Source organism: Vigna angularis, chromosome 3 (assembly GCF_016808095.1).
Source record: "Vigna angularis cultivar LongXiaoDou No.4 chromosome 3, ASM1680809v1, whole genome shotgun sequence".
Lineage (NCBI taxonomy): Eukaryota > Viridiplantae > Streptophyta > Magnoliopsida > Fabales > Fabaceae > Vigna > Vigna angularis.
In genome coordinates, this window is record NC_068972.1 from 19,170,122 (window position 1) to 19,186,212 (window position 16,091).

The 16,091-nt window shown below is 34.4% G+C and overlaps 1 protein-coding gene across 1 annotated transcript; it reads left to right on the plus strand.

Annotated features, from left to right (window-relative positions):
* Positions 1-4,671: 4,671 nt before the first annotated feature.
* Positions 4,672-9,860, plus strand: LOC108326301 (UDP-glucuronic acid decarboxylase 1). Its single transcript, XM_017559711.2, has 7 exons — positions 4,672-5,253; positions 5,348-5,495; positions 5,580-5,659; positions 8,380-8,463; positions 8,557-8,631; positions 8,988-9,080; positions 9,313-9,860. Exons 1-7 carry the CDS (start codon positions 4,672-4,674, stop codon positions 9,520-9,522), a joined length of 1,272 nt encoding a protein of 423 aa, XP_017415200.1. The 3' UTR covers positions 9,523-9,860.
* The last annotated feature ends 6,231 nt before the right edge of the window (positions 9,861-16,091 follow it).

Here is a 16,091-nt window from a genome sequence, read left to right on the forward strand (position 1 = left end):
AGAGTTGGGACGTTGGATTAGGCCTGCGTCTTAGTGTGACGACGTCGTTTTGGAGAATGTCTGACTGCAGCCTTTGGGGGTCATTTGAGTAGCAACTCATTTGGAGAAAACATAATCTTGCAAGCACATTCACTCTGGAGAAAGAGGAACCCGCAAGCTAGGGCAAAGAGCAAAGCGAAAGGCGAGAGGAAAGCTCCCATTGTTCAAGCTAGGCACCTGCCCGGAGAAGCTGACCGGATGTCGAATCAGCGAGAGTACTGAAGTGATCAAAGGGTGCAGAAGCAACCTAGTTAGCAAAGTGAAGATAGCCGTTGGATGAAGAAGAAGATACGATGAAGGTTCTGTTTTTTTTCTTCTTTCTTTCTCTATTCTATTTTCTTCAACCCTATAAAAGGGGGTTCTTTTGCCATGTAAATAGAGAGACTTTCACGGAGACATATATTTTTCAGTTTACGTTTTTAGTCTTAGGAATAGATAGAGCGAACGTGAGAGCTTAGGGTTTTATCGCGCTTTCGGCTTCGAGTTTCTTGCGTTCTCGCTCACATTTTGTTCGGTACATTTTCGTGTATTCCTTGTTCTTTGTTAATAAAAATTTCTACTGTGATGTTTCTATGTGTTGTACATTCGGTGATTTTGTCATTCTGATTTTTCCATTTATTTTGTGTTCTTGTTTGATGATGTGAGAGTCTTTCTTGTGTTGTTTCAATTTGAGAAAAAATTGATTTGGACTCTGTGACTTCACACAGTTAAAATTCCTTAGGGAATTACATGACTCCACAGTGAGCATGATATACCGAGATGTCTTCTCGACTTTGGAGATGAGTCTAATGAAAGAAAAACACTGTAATTAGTATTTTGTTTCTGTTATTTCATTTTGATTAGAGTTTTGCATGTTTTAGAGTATCTTACATGTTTAAATTGCATTTAGATTAGGTTTTGCATCTGGTGATGATTAGAAACATGAATTAGGAATTGAACTTGCTGTGATTTAGTATAGTAAGTGGACATTTACCCAATCTAGGTTCTGATTTGGAACTTAAATACCACACAGTGGGTATGACTATCCAGGATGTCTCCCTGAGTGGTAAATGATTGCTTTTCTACACTAAAATTGGTATTTTTTATTCTGATTCATGATTCCAGTCAACCAATCTGTTTCTACTCATTAGTTTAGGTATTTGCTCATTTGATTTCAGTTTTATTTGAGAATAATATTGGCATGTTTGTTATTAGTTACTTCTATTTAGAGTAGGATTTGATGATTCATTTTAGGTTTTATGTTTTACATTCTAATTCAGATTGGATGCTTAGTTTAGAAATATATCTTGATTGTTAATGCATTCTTTTATATTTAGGTTCTGCTTCTGTTATGCATTTCTGTTTCAAAGATTTTCTTTCCTTATTCATTTTTAGCAATTGAGTTATGTTTAGATTGTAGGAAGTTGTAGTAAGTAGATTTTGTTGTTGTTTTGATACTGTTATTTTCTTCTCTTTCATTACATTTCAAATTCTTTATTCTTTTAAATAGATGTTAGTTTAGATTAGTTTCAATTCTTTTATTTTAGTTTCATTCATTTTAAATTTCTCCACCTTGCATTAGTAGTTAATAGTTAATAAATAGTAACAAGAATTAACTTTACATTCTGAAACTTAATTAGTTGAGTCCTTGGATTGATCCTTGGTTATCCCTCTACTACATTAGTGGGGAAACTGAGTTTGTTCTGATTTTAGGCGACAAAAATCAGTTTAACACTCGACCTTGTGATGTTTTACGGTGATGAAGGTGGTGTTTAGTGATGCTTTAAGAGATGTTAAACTAACTCTTGGAGGAAGGTGGCTAGAGGAGACCACTGGGTTGTTCTAACCTAGGGTGACCTAATAAGAGTTGTATGACTCAAAATTGGCCGCATAACAATACTCTAAATCAAATGTGAATACAAGAGTGAGAGACACCTCTATTTATAGGCTAAGGGCTCTCCAAATTTGTAGAAGCTAGACCTAAAAAACCCACCTTGGCTAACTTAGAGAGCAAGGAGAAAATATTTTCTATTCACTAGTACAAAAACAGCGTACAACGTCAAATATTTTGAGTCTTTCATGTCGAATTTGAGAACGACGTCATAACGGGAGACGTTAAATTGACGTCGAATTTAAAAAATTCGACGTTAAATTGACGTCGAATTTAAAAAATTCGACGTTAAATTTAACGTCGAATTTTATCAATAAACGACGTTAATCAATTTTTTTATTTTTTTAATTAATTGTGATCTTTTTTACAACTCTACGAGACTTAAAAAGCAGAAAAACAACAAATTTCAGTTTTTGGTATTTTGTAAAGCATGAACTATGAACGTGTAATATAGTATCAACAACAAACAACAATGACAAAAAACAAACAAGTTCAATCAAACAACAAACAAGTTCAACCAAACAACAACAACAACAAACAAGTTCAACAAATAAGTTCTTCAAAACGAAAATGAAAACGAAAACTAACCTTGGTTCATCGGAATAAAGTGTTGTCACAAGTGAGAGAGAAAGCAGAATGTGCCTATGAAGGACAAGAACACAAAAATAATCGGTCAAAACAAACTAAAATCATACCTAAAGTAGTAAATTAACATGCATTTGTATCAAATGAAAGAAAGATTACATGTGATGGTCGTTAAACTTCGTTCGAGAAAAGTTTGAGGAGAGAAGAGGGTCTCGCGCGCTAAGATAAAGTGAATGAATTTTCAATCTCCCGTTCAAATTTGTATTGAATTCACTAACCTTTTGACGTCTAACGTTGGGGCATTCGACGTTTTATATCCTTTTACGTCAAATTACAATTCTAAACGACGTTTAATAATTGTATTTATTTACAAAAGTGCCATCGGTTATTTTTAACGTTGTCTATTGAGTGGTTGGAAGTTGAACATGTGACGTTATACGCTGTTTTTGCACTAGTGATTAGGAGAAGAACAAGTGGCGAAAATCCTCTCTAATGAGACGAGGACATGTGACCACTACCTATGGAGAATTCTCTCCATTCTTAGAGTGACATGCAACCACTAATTAGGAAGAAAAACACTCTAAAGGAAGGATGACACATTTGTCCATTCACTTATTTAATGAGTCTTGCAATACACATTAGTTGAGTTTGTCTATACATTAATCAAACAAGTCTAACAATATACACTAGATGAGTTTGTTTATACACAAATTAAAGATGTCTACTGATACATATATGATAAGTATGATAAGCAGGTGAATACAAGAGTGAGAGACACCTCTATTTATAGGCTAAGGGCTCTCCAAAATTGTAGAAGCTAGACCTAAAAAACCTACCTTGGCTAACTTGGAGAGCAAGGAGAAAATCTTTTCTATTAGGAGAAGAACAAGTGGCGAAAATTCTCTCTAATGAGACGGGGACATGTGACCACTACCTATGGAGAATTCTTTTCATTCTTAGAGTGACATGCAAACCACTAACTAGGAAGAAAAACACTCCAAAGGAAGGATGACACATTTGTCCATTCACTTATTTAATGAGTCTTGCAATACACATTAGTTGAGTTTGTCTATACATTAATCTAACAAGTCTAACAATATACACTAGATAAGTTTGTTTATACACTAATTAAAAATGTATACTGATACATATATGATAAGTATGATATGCTAATTAAACATATCTAACAATGCCAAAGTTAAACAAATATAACAATACATATTAAATAAATCTGTTTATATATTGATTAAATACATTTAACAATATATTAATTTATCTAAATAACATTTTTCATTCACAAACACACATTCAATTAATTATTACTATAAAAATTTATGATCCACTTATAAATCCATATTTTAAAAATTTAACTTATAATAACATAATAACAACCTGTTGTCCCGTACGTATGTACATACACCTCTTAGACATACATAATGATGCATCAACTACACACAAATGTATGTATAATTATATATTTCACATATATTTCAATAATCTTCATTAGTTATTAATTATTCTTTTTATATTATTAACCCTTTTATTCCAATATTATGTTTACATAGTATAAACAATTATAATACATACATGATCCAAATAAATATTTTATTCAAATATAATAATAATTATATTATTTATTTTCTAATAAAAATATTAAATATAAGAAAAAAACAACCAACCCATGCACGGTCTCGAAATAGTTTAAAAATAAAGTTAAGAACAATTTAACGTCATTTTCATTCCATGTAAAGTTAATTTAGCAAATAAAAAGTTTAAGCAAAGGTATTGAGCACTGTGCAGATCGGAGATCTCGTTAGTAATAAAATTTAAAAGTTAAGAAAAATGTAAACCATTAATTTGTAATAAAATTTAAAAGAAATTACAAGTGAGCAAAGAATACGGTTAATTTAAATGCGGAAGAAAAAAGAAAATGATGGTGAGAGAGGTATTCACGTAGGAGTTGGCACACATCGATTGTAATATAGAAAAAGTGGCATCCATGGCGAGGGCAGAGTACCCCCTATAACAGTCTGCATTCATTCGCACTGTGCATCATAAAAGAAAAAAAAAAGATCGTGTAAAGAAATAAAGGGAGAAAGAAAATTCTGTTTGGCAGTTAAAGAAAACATCGTTGGTCAAAAACACGCGTAGCGTTGCGTTTTGTTTTTAACCGCAAGATGAAACAGCTTCACAAGCAACCCAGTCTGAATCACAGAAGGGAGGAAGAGATGGGGAGCAGCGAGGCCTCACCCTACTCCCCCAAATCCATCAAGCACACCAGATCCCTCCCCAGATCCATCAACTATCTCCTCAGAGAGCAGCGTCTTTTGTTCATCCTCGTCGGGATTCTCATCGGCTCCACGTTTTTCATCATCCAGCCCACGCTCTCCCGCTTAGGCCCACCCGAGTCCCATAACTTCCTCCCCCGCTCTGGCCTCACTCGATTGTCCGGGCCCCACACCGGCCGGGTCCCCGTCGGGATCACCGGCCGAAGGCCCCGCATCGTCGTCACCGGTGGCGCGGGCTTCGTCGGGAGCCACCTCGTCGACAAGCTCATCGCGCGTGGGGACGACGTCATCGTCATTGACAATTTCTTCACCGGGAGAAAGGAGAACCTGGTGCACCTCTTCGGCAACCCTAGGTTCGAGCTAATTCGCCATGACGTCGTTGAACCGATTCTCCTCGAGGTGGATCAGATCTACCACCTCGCGTGTCCCGCTTCGCCGGTGCATTACAAGTACAACCCTGTGAAGACCATCATATCCTTCTAATTTCTAACCGACTCCCCCTTTTTTGAACTCTCTTTTAAATATTGCTTTATTTGAATTTTGTGATCCTTAATTGTTGGTTTACAAGACGAATGTGATGGGGACGCTTAACATGTTGGGCCTTGCGAAGAGAATTGGGGCTAGGTTTCTGCTTACTAGCACCAGTGAGGTCTACGGTGATCCGCTGGAGCATCCTCAGAAGGAGACTTACTGGGGAAATGTCAATCCAATAGGTGAGTGAGCGAGTGAGTGAATACACCAAGCTTTTATGTTTTAACATAATCTTTCAACTTTGTGGTTTCCTTTGGCGAATTTAGGTGAGAGGAGTTGTTACGATGAAGGGAAGCGGACTGCGGAGACTTTGGCCATGGATTATCATCGAGGTGCTGGCGTTGAGGTAGGTTATGTGTTTGTTGAATTCATTGAATAGTTTGAATTATTTATTTTTGATGTGTTATTCTATGTTGTTTGATGATAAGTTTAGTGTGATGTATTATATCTGTATTGTATGATGGTGTTGTTTTAACTTGAGAACAGGATTACATGTGGTTTATTTTCCTTCCATATTTTTCTTTTATTAATTTTACTTGTCATGTTAAATTATTTAGATTGTTTGTTTGCTAGTCTTACACACTGGAAATTGTATCACACTGTAGTGTTCAGCCCTTACATTATTGAACATATTAAACTTCCGCCAATGTATATATATAATTTTCTGTAACCTTTTCTGATCAGAAGTGTAACATGCACACGTTTATCAGTAGCTAAATGCTGAAGATTCAGTATCCATCTCTTATCAGAGAGCAGCTGACTGTCTGATTGTTTGCAAGGAAATCCAGTTCTAATTTCATTCATAGAGGAAGCCTTAACCAAACTTGTGGACGATTATTAGAGAAATAAAGACCGTGGAGAGTCTCCTTTTTGCTGATAAATAATAAGTGAAGTTCCTAGAATAAATTAATAAATTGATAAAAAATCAGGCATATATAATGTGATATCTATTGCTGGAAGTGACAGCAGCTTCCATGAGAAAGGAGAAAAAGTTCTTCCTATAGGATGAGTTGGTTAATACATATTCCACTTTGCTAATGTTGGATTCTGATTAAGAATCTGAAATAGGTATTTGGTGCTACATTTTTCAACCGAATATCTACATGTTTTTGGTCATTCGTCCTTTACTTAAGCACCTTTTTTATTTTTGTTGCTACATCTCTTACCTATTTATTTTAAAACTCATTGAAAACAGGTGCAGTTAATTTTTCTGTTGCAGTGGTATATCCTGAATGTTCTTTCAACTAGAGTTGCGAAATTTTAATTTTGGATATAAACCAGATAGTCAGCCTAGGTTTGACAGGTAGATATGCTGTTAGTTATGACATCATTTTTACGTTCTACTATAAACCAGAACAAAACATGGTTATTCAGGCTAATTGGTACAATATGATTCTCTGTAGCCCAGTGGAGCAGCAGCTGCCTACTGGAGGAAAGTATAGCATCTTTGCATTGCACAAATTTTGCCCAAATAACAGCCAACCAAATAGTGGAGGATGGCACAACTATTCCCTGTCCTATCCTAAACCTGGGATGTTCATGTTTGTGGGGAAACTTGTTAGACAATTACCGAAATAGGTATGTGTTAGGTTCCTTTATGCAGGGAACCTTAACAGATGAATCTCCTCTCTCACAACACTCTAACAATAGAAAAGAGATGAATGTATATGTATTTCATTAATTCTGGAAGGTATGGAAACACAGAATTTACAGGTTGGGGACCCAAGGAAGCCTCCCTTCCTCCACTGGAAAATGCCCAGTCTATTCCCAAATGTAAAATATCCGATCTCCCTCTCTCCTATTCTGTTTGTTATTTATACTCCCTCTCTCTCTTCTAACAACTAACCACCTTTCCCGCTACTTATTTCCTCCCTTCTAATTCTTTCGCACGTACACCTTTAATTGCCTAACAGTATGTTTCTAAAAAATTAGGAGTATCAGTAAATTGTTTTTTGAAACTAGAATTCTAATTTAGAAAATCTTGTCTTAGATACAGCTTACCTGTTTTGGTAATTATTTTTAAAATTTGGTCGGTTAAGTCAATTTTTTATTTACCCAAAAATGTAAATATCCTTCTAAACCTTTTTGTTTCTGCTAAACTCTCCTAATTTGCCCAACCCATCCCTTTTCTGGCCAAGCTTACCTCCAACCTTTGTTTTGTGGCTCTAAAAACAGAGTAGAGATTACAGGCCTCAGCTCCTGCAACATAGCTTGGCATACACGATATGTCTTTAGTTATATGTTGTGTTTTCCATACTTTGTTGTCAGTTATTTTTTTCTACAAATTCCATCCTTTTCCTTTTTCTTTGAACTTCTTTCCTGCCTTCTTATTTCTCTCATTGTTAATTATAGCTCTAGCTAGTAGTAATTGTGTGTTTGGCTGTGACTTTTTATTTGATTAATATTCCTACAATAATTGTTTTCCGTTTTGTATAATCTCATTTTTTTCCTTTTTGTGTCTCACCCTCCGCCCCATCACACATTATATTGCACATCTCTCTGTTTTCTTCCTCTCTCCCCCTTCTGTTCGTGATATTGTTTCAGACTTCGATGTAATAATAGCATTAGTCTTGATTATACATTATGGATTTATCTTTAATTTTGGATGGTTCGCTATGCTTAAACATTTATTGGTGTATGCTATATAGATTCTAAATTATTTATCTTGTATTTATAATAAAATGACCATCCCACTATTTGCTGTCCTGCTATAGTGCTTTTGGATAAGTTGCTTTGCTATATTTTGGACTGATTACTATAACACAAAATAGATTCAGATAAACTCTTTTGTGTGTATGCAAGTGCACTTACTAAAACAAACCTTTTTAATTCTAAACTATTGGTTGCTGGCAATATGTGTTCCATGACATCTTTTGAGATCGATCATGTGTTGTTTATATGTAGGTTTTGATAGACTTTTAATGCAATGCATGACTTTATATGCGTAACAAATTTTTTATTCAGAGAAAATAATTATTTAATCCTATACAAGAGAAATTTAAACTACCTATGGTAAATTCTGCAAATTACATGTTATTGAGACTGGTCTGGTTTTGTGTTTTACAGGTTCGTATTGCTCGAATTTTCAATACATATGGACCCCGGATGTGTTTGGACGATGGTCGTGTAGTTAGCAATTTTGTTGCACAGGTTTGACTTTCTTTTCTTTATTTTCAAATTATTTTGAAGACGTTGTTTTCTTATACTATTCATTTTTATTTATTCGTTCATTTATTTTTGCAGGCTATTCGTAAGCAACCATTGACTGTATATGGTGATGGGAAGCAAACAAGAAGTTTCCAATATGTCTCTGATTTGGTATATAACTAACATGTCTTCTTTTATAGTTATTTTGGAAAATATATTTCACTGAATCCTTCGTCCTTGGATTATAAACAGATTTTAAATAATGAGATAAGATATATATTTGAGTTTTTTTTTTTTTTTTATTATCTGGGGAATGAGATAGGGGGCAGGGGTGTGTGAAGCTTGTATTTTCAAATTGTAACTCTTTAGTTTAAAATAAAAAATACAACTAGCTTTTTTCGACCTGATTTAAAATAGGACAAGTTCGAATTTAAGAATGAAGGATTTGTTATGTCTGCATTTTGATATGAATTGGTGAGGAATGGTCATGATGCAATGGTAAACTAAATTTCTTTTCCAACCCACAGGTTAATGGGCTGGTGGCTTTAATGGAAGGTGAACACGTGGGACCTTTCAACCTGGGTAACCCAGGGGAGTTTACCATGTTAGAGCTTGCAGAGGTATCTTAAGTCTTCTTTTCTTCTCTCATTTCATTTCTTCCTTGTTATGCCTTTTCCTATTTCTGTCAGAATATGGTGTGGGGCATCTGCATTTTATTTTTATTCACTCCTTAATGAATAGCCTAAGATATAGCAAATTAGTTGTGGCGTTCACACGTTTGGTGAGTGAAGTGAGATTGAAATGACTTTATTATGGATATTCTGTCATTGTCATGATTTTATAAACACGCAGGTTGTTAAGGAAACAATTGATTCCAGTGCTACAATAGAATACAAGCCAAACACTGCTGATGATCCACATATGAGGAAGCCAGATATTAGCAAAGCGAAGGAACTGTTGAACTGGGAGCCAAAAGTCCCACTTAGAGAAGGGTTGCCTCTCATGGTTAATGATTTCCGAAATCGGATTCTGAACGAAGACGAAGGTAAAGGGATGAAATAAGCACAATAGCAAAACCTGTATGTATATGGAGATGAGTATGTCTCCTGTTCATTTTTTGTTCACATATGCGGTTGTCAGCATCAACAGAAAATTCTGGTAGCACGTCACTTTCGGAAGAAAATATCTCTGCTGACCTTCTACATTTAATCATTTATGCTTTCTTAGCACATAATTCATGTATTTTTTTACATTTGAAAGATTTTTTTTATTAGTTTTCTTCTCTATTGTATCGATAAAAGTTGTAGTATTTGATATTTGGATTCTGGTATCACGTTTTAAAAGAAAATGGTGAATATTTTCTCTTTTACTGCTATTAATACCGCTCCATTTTATCAAAACTGACTGTCCAACTTAATTTATGATTGCTTAGAACACAACATATATTTCTTATACACAACATAGTTGGAATAAGTTATCAATTTAGTCCCAGGAAAGAAAAATTTACTTTTTAATTACACTCGAAAGTTATCATTTCTATGTATACAATATTTTTAATCTCGTTTAGGTGTTAATAATTAATCAAAGTACAATGAAGCTAAAAGGGGATTAAAAAAGGCTTGTGTTTACGATAAGAAATAGTAAAACTGCAATGATATTTATAGATGAATTTTATCATCTAACTAAAATGGTGAATTTTATAATTTTATAAGGTTTGGGATGGTTGGTGTTGGTAGTAAGGTAAATAAGGTTTGGTGATGGTTGTGGGTGGGAAGATTGATAAGTTTTGGCAGAGTTGATGTATAATTTTGTTTTTGAGATCTGAATGTGGGAGTTTTTAGGATTAAGGTGGGTGGAGTGTTTAGTGGTGGGGTTGGTTGGTTTGTGATGGTAAGTTGGATGGACGTTGGTGGAATGGATGATACATGGGTGGCAACCTTAGATGATTAGCTTGTGGAGCATCGAATGTTTAAGGGTAGGCACTGCAACTTCTGCGGCAGGAGATTAAACATGCCTTTTTATTGAATCCTTTGATGTTGAGCATTTCCTTCATGGATTCAATCATGTGAGTATGAGCCAAATTATTTCTCTTTTTCGTCTCCAAGTCTTGGACATCTGTGGGAGGTATTTTCTCGAGCTTAGTCACCTCAAGGTGCATTGCTTCAAGTTAACAATACCAAACCTCATGCCTCTAAATGCTCCAAAAACCAAAATATTGGTCCTTATTAATTTAGCAGTATTATCAGAGATCGACGATTCCTTGGTGAACCAACACTTTGTAAATAAAAGTTGAGTAGTAGGCATAGTAAGGTTCCTCATGTAAGTCCTTGATGGTGCGCATCAAGTTGATGTAGACACTCTGTAAATAAGATTTTAGTAGTAGATCATTGTAAGGTTTCTCATGTAAGTCCTTGATGGTGCACATCAAGTTAATGTAGATTATGTGAGGAAAGTTGAAAGGAACTGCAGTCATCAAGCGGTCAATATAGTACCTCCCCAGCTCTGTGATGTGGTCTCTTGAGCTATGCTTGTGAAGAAAAGTCTTGGAGCATACATGTTACAAGACCTTAGAGTAAGGCCTCATTTCCTTGTAAATGATTTATGCACAGATGAGCTCGTGCTTGAAGTTGCTCCTATAAATCACCCTTTCCACAGTGTCGTCATTGCTGTACATCTTGTCTCAACCATCGTAATAACAGTTGGTGTGCCTGAGTCACCTAATGGCTTCAACGATGGTGTCAATATTATCCACCACTTCCTTTCACAGCACTTTTGAGACCAAGCTGCGATAGCAGAGTTCAACATTGTGCCAAAATTGTCGCACCAACTAAAGGAAAATGAGAATGTCCCGATCGAAGAACTTTTCAAGTGGGGACGTTGAATCCATAGGTGCAAAGTTCTTGAAGGTCAATCCAGTGTTCGGAATATAACTTCACTGGTTTATCTTGATGAGAGTCGAGGGAATGTAATCTCCTTGTTGTGGCGTAAAAATCTTCAACAGTTAGGTTCAGTTGATCGGCCATTTGTGAGAGTCGAGGTTTTAATGAACTTTGAGAGAAGGAAAATGCAGAATGTTTGAGAGTATCAGAAGGGGAAAGTCTTTGAGGGGAAAATGTGAGAGACTTGGAGTGCAAGCTTGGTGTTTATGATTGGAAAAAGGCGGTAACTTTTTCAGAAAGAAAAGGGCTTTTTGGGGAACTATGATGAGCGAGTCATAATTACCATCATGTCTCAATGTCTCAATAAATACATGTTATACGATTATGCTAGGGTGGTAAAAGTTAAAACACCTTTTACTTATTAATAATTGGGCTTAGCGCTAAATACTATTAAGCATGCAATATGAAATGTTTATTGACGATCTATTTTAAACCATACAATTAAGTATGATATCTCTAAACGATATGTCTTATGATGTTTAGTTCTAAATGTTATATGACGATCAATAATCCCATTGAATTTAAAATATTCACTTAATAAGTTTCATGCTTAAAAGATTTTTCAAATTTTCAAATTTTTCTTCAACTAAGGGTTTGGTGAAGATAGAAACAAGTTGATCTTCAATATTCACATATTGTAAATTAATAACTTCTTTTCAAACATAATAACGAATGAAATGATGTTTTATTTTAATGTGTTTAGTACGCGAATGCACAATGAGATTTTTAGATAAACTAATTGTTACCAATAAGGAGTATTGGTAAATCTTGAAGAAATGTGTTTTGATGATGCTGCAAGAAGTTTTAGTTGAAGAAGATATTAGAATTAGTTAAAAGCAATTTGTAGAGATTAAATGTAGTAGGAAATTCTTGTAAACTTTGTAAACTTTCATTTTTAACTGCAATAATCGATTATGGAATGGCAATAATCGATTATCACAGAGTCATACAGGAATAATCGATTATCACATCATATAATCGATTATCACTCTTTGAAAACCCTGTAACGGACTCGAATAATCGATTATCACTAACAATAATCGATTATCTGTGGCAGTTATAATTCATATCTGCGAAATTAGAATAGTTGGCTATATAAGGTTCTTCCAAAACTCTAAGAAGACAACTCTGAGCTTTTTGAGAATACAGTTTGTCTGAGGAAGTTCTAAAAAGCTAGTTCAAGTGCTTTGCCTGGTCTCGTGAATAGGAGAAGCTCGCGTTTCGTGTGTCGATAGTTGGAGCGGTTCTCTTCGAGTTGGCAAGGTGGTCATCTTCCGGTTCGTTCGTCGAAGGAAGGTTTTATCTCTCTGTTTTTTATTCACTCTTATTGTAATTGGTGAAACTGATTTTAGTGAAAACGTTAATCACTTTTTATAGTGATTAACAACTGGACGTAGATTCTTTTGAATCGAACCAGGATAAAAATCCAGTGTATCAGTTTTTCTACTCCCTACTCTTTTTATTGTTTTATGCACATCAACTGTTTGATAAATTTTCTCTAAGAAAATTGTTTTTCTAAAACGGTCCATCGAAACTTGATTTGTGACCGTAACACGCTTTCTGAGTATTTTATTCCGCTGCGCAACTCTATAACGGTACCGATTGTTCCAACAATTGGTATCAGAGCTTGCTTTGATAGTTTTTCAAATTTTTCGAAAATGGGCGGTCATAACCAAGTTTATGCTGAGGGTGCTTCTATTTATAGACCTCCTTTGTTTACGGGGGAAAATTATGCGTTTTGGAAAATTAGAATGCAAATATTTTTGGAGTCTATTGACAGGGGTATTTGGGAAGTTGTTATGAATGGACCAATTGTTCCCACTATTTTTGTAAATGATATGCAAGTAGAAAAACCTTTTTTATAGTGGACTATGGATGAAAATAGAATGGCACAATATGATGTTAGGGCTAGGAATATAATTTTATCTGCACTAACCCTTGATGATTTTTTCAAAGTTTCTGTTTATGAAAGTGCTCAGGAAATGTGGGAATTTTTAAGAGTCACTCATGATAAAGTCACAGATGTTGTTAAGTTGACGTTGTCTGATTCAAGCTCCTCAAGCTCAAACAATTCAAATGAGCAAGAAAATCTATGCTTAATGGCCAGAAATGAATCATCTAAAAGCCAACTCTTGAAGAAAAAGAAGGACAATCAAGGCTCCTCATCAAGCTTCAAATGTTATGGATGTGGTGAAAGAGGCCATGTGAAAGCTTATTGTTCAAGCAACAAAAGAAGTAAAGAAAGAAAAGAAAAGAAAATTCACAAGAAGAAGAAGGTTCACATTGCTTGGGAGGATAATGCATCAACCACCTCTAGTTCAAGTGATTCTGTTGAAGAAGCCAACTTATGTTTGACAGCTAATGTTGATGACACTACAAGTCAAGTAAGTTGCTCTAGCCTTGACACTAGTGAATTTGATGTACAAAAAGCTTTTCTTGAATTGCTTGATGAATCTGAGAAATTAAATGCTGCTCATAAAAATTTGAAAAAGGAGTTTAAAGAATTGCAAATTAAATATGAGAAAGCATTAGATGAGGAAGTAAGTTTGAGAAATAAAATTTGCAACTTGGAAATGAAAGAGTCTTCAAATGTTGAACATCCTGTTGAATGTCTTTCATGTAAGAGTCATATGCTTGATATTGATATTCTTGAAAATCTTCTTGAAGTTGCAGCTGGAAATAATAATGTTGAAATGCCAATAACTGTTAGAAAGGTTTATAAAAACAAAAGTGTTTTTAAAAGTAAGAACAAAATTAAAAGAACCCGTAGGGTATGGGTTGAAAAAGGAACTGTGTCTTATAGAAACCCAAATGTTGTCACATGCTTTTATTGTATGAAAAAGGGACACACTTCTAACAAATGTAGAATTAAACATTTTGATGTTCCAAATGGAAAATATGCTTGGATTCCTGTTATAAAGTAAATTGTCTCTAACCCCAAAGGACCCAAATGAGATTATGGGGACCAAAACTCTATTGTTTTATTTTGCAGGTTAATTTTTCAAAAGGAAAAGAAGACTCTATGGTATCCTGGTATTTTTTAAGAGCTTTGAAATAATTTATGAATGTTAGATGTGTCTTAGGTTGAAAATTTGGCCCAAATTTGTGTTTTTCGAAAATTAACGTAAATAATCGATTACCAAGGGTAATAATCGATTATCTCGTCCTCAAAATTTGGATCTTGGCAATTTGGCTCGCAAATAATCGATTATTTAAAGTAATAATCGATTATCTTAAGTCACAGCGTAAAAAAAAAAAAAAAAAAAACTTTTTTTTAAAAAAAAAACTTTTTTGAGTCTGTTTTTAAAAGGGGATTATTACATTCAAGGGAAGATATATGAGTTTGTTAGATATCTTGTTTTTATCTCTATTATGGATTAATTAATATTGTTTGTACTTCTTAATTAGAGTTGAATTTCTGTTTTTCTTATATTCTATGAGGAATTCTGTTCTTTCATGTTATGAAATTTCAATTTTATTTCTGTTTTGAAATGCATCAATTCTTTTGTTGAGGGGGAGAAAAATTTGAGGGGGAGTTTTTCCACTTTTTTACTTTTTGCTTATGATCAAAAAGGGGGAGAAAACTTCTAATTTTAGTAGTGCAGTTATTACTAACATGTTTGTAAGTATGAAATCTGTGCAGGAAATTAGAAATGCTTTTAACAAGAAGGTATTTTTGATCATCATCAAAAAGGGGGAGATTGTTACCAATAAGGAGTATTGGTAAATCTTGAAGAAATGTGTTTTGATGATGCTGCAAGAAGTTTTAGTTGAAGAAGATATTAGAATTAGTTAAAAGCAATTTGTAGAGATTAAATGTAGTAGGAAATTCTTGTAAACTTTGTAAACTTTCATTTTTAACTGCAATAATCGATTATGGAATGGCAATAATCGATTATCACAGAGTCATACAGGAATAATCGATTATCACATCATATAATCGATTATCACTCTTTGAAAACCCTGTAACGGACTCGAATAATCGATTATCACTAACAATAATCGATTATCTGTGGCAGTTATAATTCATATCTGCGAAATTAGAATAGTTGGCTATATAAGGTTCTTCCAAAACTCTAAGAAGACAACTCTGAGCTTTTTGAGAATACAGTTTGTCTGAGGAAGTTCTAAAAAGCTAGTTCAAGTGCTTTGCCTGGTCTCGTGAATAGGAGAAGCTCGCCTTTCGTGTGTCGATAGTTGGAGCGGTTCTCTTCGAGTTGGCAAGGTGGTCATCTTCCGGTTCGTTCGTCGAAGGAAGGTTTTATCTCTCTGTTTTTTATTCACTCTTATTGTAATTGGTGAAACTGATTTTAGTGAAAACGTTAATCACTTTTTATAGTGATTAACAACTGGACGTAGATTCTTTTGAATCGAACCAGGATAAAAATCCAGTGTATCAGTTTTTCTACTCCCTACTCTTTTTATTGTTTTATGCACATCAACTGTTTGATAAATTTTCTCTAAGAAAATTGTTTTTCTAAAACGGTCCATCGAAACTTGATTTGTGACCGTAACACGCTTTCTGAGTATTTTATTCCGCTGCGCAACTCTATAACGGTACCGATTGTTCCAACACTAATAGCTACTATGTTATCACAAAAGATAGAAATCATACTCTTGTAGATGTTGTAGTCTTTAAGTTGATTCTTGATCCATAGGAGTGTTGAACAACAATTAACAACTAATATGTAT

Coding starts and splice junctions, on each gene's coding strand:
- LOC108326301 (XM_017559711.2), top strand. CDS start 4,672: ATGAAACAGCTTCACAAGCAACCCAGTCTGAATCACAGAAGGGAGGAA. Junction 5,254..5,347: donor ACAACCCTGTGAAGACCATC/ATATCCTTCTAA, acceptor TTGTTGGTTTAC/AAGACGAATGTGATGGGGAC. Junction 5,660..8,379: donor ATCGAGGTGCTGGCGTTGAG/GTAGGTTATGTG, acceptor TGTGTTTTACAG/GTTCGTATTGCTCGAATTTT.